Source organism: Portunus trituberculatus, chromosome 8 (genome assembly GCF_017591435.1).
Source record: "Portunus trituberculatus isolate SZX2019 chromosome 8, ASM1759143v1, whole genome shotgun sequence".
Lineage (NCBI taxonomy): Eukaryota > Metazoa > Arthropoda > Malacostraca > Decapoda > Portunidae > Portunus > Portunus trituberculatus.
The window spans coordinates 5,256,968-5,262,500 of NC_059262.1; the positions used below are offsets into that span (position 1 = coordinate 5,256,968).

A 5,533-nucleotide genomic window follows, 5' to 3' on the forward strand; every position below is an offset into this window, starting at 1 on the left:
AGAAACACGTATAATCTCTCTCTCTCTCTCTCTCTCTCTCTCTCTCTCTCTCTCTCTCTCTCTCTCTCTCTCTCTCTCTCTAGCCAAGTCGCGAGTATCGATAACATCTGCCATAGTTTGCAATAGTCAAATCTTTCCTTTCGCAGGCAAATTTAGAGAGCTGGCAGGAGTTAGCGTAGGTCCTGCCGTCACTCCCGCACACTGGGGCATACCGGGAGGGGCACATCACTGGGCACTCGCCGGGGACCACTGGGGGAGGGAGAAAAGACTGGTGAATAGACTGAAATGCGTGTCAAGTCCCCCTGGAGTAAGTTTAGTTGAGTTTACGTTTTTGTTGTTAACGTTTTCTTTGATTAGGTTTTTATGGGTGACTCTTATTTATGTGTTTTTTGTGTGTTTTGTTGTTATTGTTTTGTGTTTGTGTGTGTGTGTGTGTGTGTGTGTGTTGAGAGTTACACGCACATACACATACACACACTCGTTCACTTTTTTTTTTTTTTTCATTTTCTATTTTCATACTCTCTCTCTCTCTCTCTCTCTCTCTCTCTCTCTCTCTCTCTCTCTCTCTCTCTCTCTCTCTCTCTCTCTCTCTCTCTCTCTCTCTCTTACCGCTGCACTCTCCTCTATGCGCGCGACGAAGATTAGGACTGTGGCATCTTCTTGTGAGTTTCAGCTGGCATAGGTTTCCGTAGGTCACCCCGTCAGTGCCACACACAGGGTTGTATATAAGGGTACAGGCCCCCGTGCACTTCTTATTGGGGGAGGCTGGGGAACGGGGAGACACGGGCGGAGTTAATCTAAGGTGGTGTCTGAAAGGGTATCTGATCATCACTACCTCCACATAACACTATCAGTTCATCACCACACACCTCACCACACACCACATAGCATTGCATCACCATAACACCACAGCCTGGCCAGATTTTAACCACATCACCACCACACCACACTACACCACATTTTAACCACCACTACATCACAACACACACCACACCACCACTACAACCCACCACACACCACCACACACCCTTACACAACCACCACCACCACCTAACCAATTTTCAACCACTATTCACTGTACCCCCTCACCACCACCACCACGACACTCACCCTCACACTCTCCCTGCCTCACAAATCTCAGTGTGCTATCGTGACACTGCTGCTGCGCTGTCAGAAGGCACAGGTTACCGTACGTGGTCCCGTCACTGCCGCACACTGGGTCATACTGAAGGGTGCACACCACGTCACACTCCTGCACCGGCTCCGGGATACCTGCAGAAGGCGGTGAAGTGAACTGAACTGAACTTAACCCCCTTCAGTACTGGGACACATTTTTTGCAAGATTTCTGTACGATTAGAGTATTTTATTGACATTAGGAAGGGTCTATGGAGGTCAGAAGATTAATGGCCACAGTCTTCACTATTTAAACCCCTTCAGTACTGGGAGACATTTTTTTTACCTTGGGATTTGTGTACCATTAGACCATTTTACTGACATTAGGAAGGGTGTATGGAGGTCAGAAGATTAATGGCCACAGTCTTCACTATTTTAGAGACGAATAGTACCACCACTACCACTACTACTACCACCACAAAAAAAATTCCTTCACCACTACCACACTGCCTAACCTAACACTTTTCCCAACCACCACCACCACCACCACCACCACCACACACTCACTAGCACAGGGGCCATGGCTGACGAGCATAAGTAGGACATCCCTGCACCGCTGCGCCTCAAACAGACACAGGTTGTTGTATGTGTTCCCGTCACTGCCACACACGGGGTCCAGCTCCTTCGTGCAGGCATCCACACACTGCCGGACTGTGGAGGAGGAGGAGGGAGGGAGGGAAGGAGGGAGGGAATTATAGAGGGTAGAGAAAAGAACGAGGAGGAGGAGGAGAGATGGAAAGCAGGTAGAGAAAAGGAGAAGGAGGAGGGAATTATAGAAAGGTAGAGAAAAGAACGAGAAGGAGAGGAGGAGGGAATGGGAGGGAGTAGGAAATAGGAGGAGAGAAAGGAGGAGGAGGAGGAGGAGGAGGAGGAGAAAGGGGATAGGGAAAAGGAGGAGGTGGAGGAGGAGGAGAGAAAGTGGAGTACGGAAAAGGAGGAGGAGGAGGAGGAGGAGGAAGAAAAGGGATAGGAAACAAGTGGAGGAGGAGGAGGAGGAGGAGGATGGAAGAAAAGGGATAGGGAAATGGTGGAGGAGGAGGAGGAGGAGGAGGAAGGAAGGATAGGATTGTGTTTGTTAGTATTTAGAAACTGTTTGCTCAGTCACGATTTCTATTTATTTATCTATCTATTTTTTGATGTTTTCTTTCAATATTTCTTTTTATTTTTCTGTTTGTTTCTCTCCCTTTATTTTGACCTATTCATTCCTCTTATTTACTGTTTTTCCTCTATATTTCTCTCTTTCTTAACGTTTGTGTACTTCTTTTCCCTGGTTACCTATTCTTTCACCTATTCCTTCTTCCCTTCTTCATTAAACCGTCTTCCTTCATCTCCTTCCTTCATATCATCATCTCTCTTCCTCGTCTATTTATCATCTCTCTCTCTCTCTCTCTCTCTCTCTCTCTCTTCTATCTCATCCATTGACCTATTCTCTTCCTATTCCTTCTCTTCTCTTCTCTTATTAATCCTCTATCTTCCTTCACTTTATCATCTCTCTCTCTCTCTCTTCTATTTCATCTCTATCCTTGCCCATTCTCTTCCTTTCTTCCTATTCCTTATCTTCTTATCGTTTCTCTGCCTTTCCTCTGCTTTATCATCTTTCTCTTCTACTTCTTGCTTATTGGTTAGTCTCTTCCTTCCTCTCCTCTCTTCCTTATCTATCTCCTCTTCCATGTCATCTATTTCCTCTCTCTCTCTCTCTGTCTCTCTCTCATTCCTTCCCTTTTACCTGTATTTTTTTCTCTCTCTCTATCTCATTTTGTCACTCATTCACAACCACACTCGCTATCCACCGCCTATCCTATCCCCTACCTACTGTTTTAATCTCGCTACACTCACTACCCACCCGCTACTCACTGCTCACTGCTCCCCGCCCTCGCCACTCACTCACCACGACACACGCCGGGTTTGACAAGGGTAAGGTGTGGATTGGTACAGCGTTTTTCATCCCTCAGATAGCACAGGTTAGCGTAGGTGTTCCCGTCACTGCCACACACTGGGCGGTACTCCTCCGTGCAGACGCCAGGGCACTGCTGTTCTGTGGGTGAAGGGTGTGTGTGTGTGTGTGTAGATTAAGTAGGAAGAATGGGTGATTAAGAGGAGGACAAGGAGGAGGAGGAGGAGGAGGAGGAGGAGGAGGGGTAATAGAAACGAAGGAAAGATTAAAGGAGAAAAGAGTTGGTATGTATTGATGGCTCTCTCTCTCTCTCTCTCTCTCTCTCTCTCTCTCTCTCTCTCTCTCTCTCTCTCTCTCTCTCTATCTATCTATCTATCTATTATGTGTATTTCTTTTCATTTCTCTCCTCCTCCTCCTCCTCCTCCTCCTCCTCCTCCTCCTCCTCCTCCTCCTCCTCCTCCTCCTCCTCCTCCTCCAACACTATCCTTCCCTTTCTCCTCTTTATACCATTATGACTGTACCTTTATCTCCTCCTCCTCCTCCTCCTCCTCCTCCTCCTCCTGCTGTCCCTCACCTCCACACACGCCCTGGCTGACGACATGTAGGTGGGGACTTCTGCAGCGCCTTTCCTCCTCAAAGAGACACAAGTTCCTGTAGGTTCTGCTGTCACTGCCACACACTGGTTCGTAGTCGGTGGAACAGATGGCGCCGCACTGGTTGGGGTTGCCTGCAGGAGGAGTGAGTTAGGTGTGAGTCTAGGGTAAGGTAGTGGGGTGTGTAGGGGTGGTGTGTGTGGGGGATGGGGTGTTTGTGTGTGTGGTTTATGCTGGTGTGTTGTGGTGTTGGTACTACTGCTACTGCTATTGTTGTTGTTGTTACTACTACTACTACTACTACTACTACTACTACTACTACTACTACTACTACTACTACTACTACTACTACTACTACTACTACTACTACTACAAGAGCACGCCCACTCACTGCCACACTCTCCGTAGCTGACGAGAGTAAGGTGCGGGTTAGTGCAACGCCTCTCGCCCACCAGCTGACACAGGTTCCCGTAGGTCCTGCCGTCGCTGCCACACACAGGGTCATATTCCAGCGTGCACACCCCGGGGCAGTCATACTGGTCTGGGGGTAAGAGGCCGGGGGGGTGAGGGGTGAGAGGTGGTTGATTGTGGCCAGGTTGTATTAAAGGCACGTGTGTTATGCTTTGTGGTGGTGTGTGTGTGTGATGATGGTGTGTGTTGTGTAGTGTGTAGTGGTGTGGTGTGTGGTCATGGTGTGGTGGTAGTGGTGGTGGTGTGTGGTGGTGTGTGACGTACCAGCGCACTCCCCCAGGCTGATGAGGAAGAGTGAGGGGTCAGAGCAGCGTTGTTGGACCAGGAAGTGGCACAGATTGCTGTATGTCGTGCCGTCACTGCCACACACCGGCACGTACTCCTGGGTGCAGAAGCCAGGGCACTCCAGCTGACCCCCCAGTGACACGCCCTGCTGCAGCTGTCCTCCGTGTATGAACAGTGCCTGCTGCTGCTGCTGTTGTTGTTGCTGTTGTCCTAATCCCCCTTGCTGCTGCTGTTGTTGCTGTTGCTGCTGTTGCTGTTGTCCTAATCCCCCTTGCTGCTGTTGCTGCTGTTGTTGCTGTTGCTGTTGTCCTAATCCACCTTGCTGCTGCTGTTGTTGCTGTTGCTGCTGCTGGTTCTGTTGTCCGAATCCCCCCTGGTGCAGCTGATTTTGTCCTAAGACCACCTGTCCTAATCCTCCCTGGTGCAGCTGATTTTGTCCTAACACCACCTGTCCTAACACCCCCTGTCCTAACACCCCCTGTCCTAATCCACCCAGTTGCTGCTGGTTTTGTTGTCCTAATCCCCCGTGTCCTAATCCCCCCTGTCCTAACACCCCCTGTCCTAACACCCCCTGTCCTAACACCCCCTGTCCTAACACCCCCTGTCCTAACACCCCTGTCCTAATCCCCTGTCCTAACACCCCTGTCCTAATCCCCTGTCCTAATACCCCTGTCCTAACACCCCTGTCCTAACACCCCTGTCCTAACACCCCTGTCCTAACACCCCTGTCCTAATCCTCCCTGTCCACCCCCCTGTCCTAATCCTCCCTGTCCTACTCCCCTGTCCTAACACCCCTGTCCTGTAACACCCCTGTCCTAATCCTCCTGTCCTAATCCTCCTGTCCTAATCCCCCTGTCCTAATCCTCCCTGTCCTACTCCTCCTGTCCTACTCCTCCTTGTCCTAATCCCCCTGTCCTAATCCTCCTGTCCTCCCCTTGTCCTCCCCATGTCCTCCCCCTGTCCCCCTGTCCTAATCCTCCTGTCCTACTCCCCCTGTCCTAATCCTCCTTGTCCTAACCCCCCTGTCCTAATCCCCTGTCCTCCCCCTGTCCTCCCTGTCCTACTCCTCCTGTCCCTGTCCTGTCCTATGTCCTAATCCTCCCTGTCCTCCCCTGT

At 50.1% G+C, this 5,533-nt stretch overlaps 1 protein-coding gene across 1 annotated transcript in view; it reads right to left on the reverse strand.

The window, feature by feature from the left end:
• The window catches only part of LOC123500026, an 18,036-nt gene continuing 12,503 nt past the window's right edge, over positions 1 to 5,533 (reverse strand). Inside the window, exons 7-14 of the mRNA XM_045248641.1 lie at positions 4,397 to 5,045; positions 4,053 to 4,202; positions 3,643 to 3,795; positions 3,063 to 3,209; positions 1,682 to 1,825; positions 1,111 to 1,272; positions 610 to 765; positions 1 to 249 (exon numbers count right to left, since the gene is read on the reverse strand). Coding sequence (XP_045104576.1) covers positions 80 to 249; positions 610 to 765; positions 1,111 to 1,272; positions 1,682 to 1,825; positions 3,063 to 3,209; positions 3,643 to 3,795; positions 4,053 to 4,202; positions 4,397 to 5,045 — 1,731 coding nt within the window. The 3' untranslated portion in view covers positions 1 to 79. The remainder of the gene's footprint in view (positions 250 to 609; positions 766 to 1,110; positions 1,273 to 1,681; positions 1,826 to 3,062; positions 3,210 to 3,642; positions 3,796 to 4,052; positions 4,203 to 4,396; positions 5,046 to 5,533) is intronic.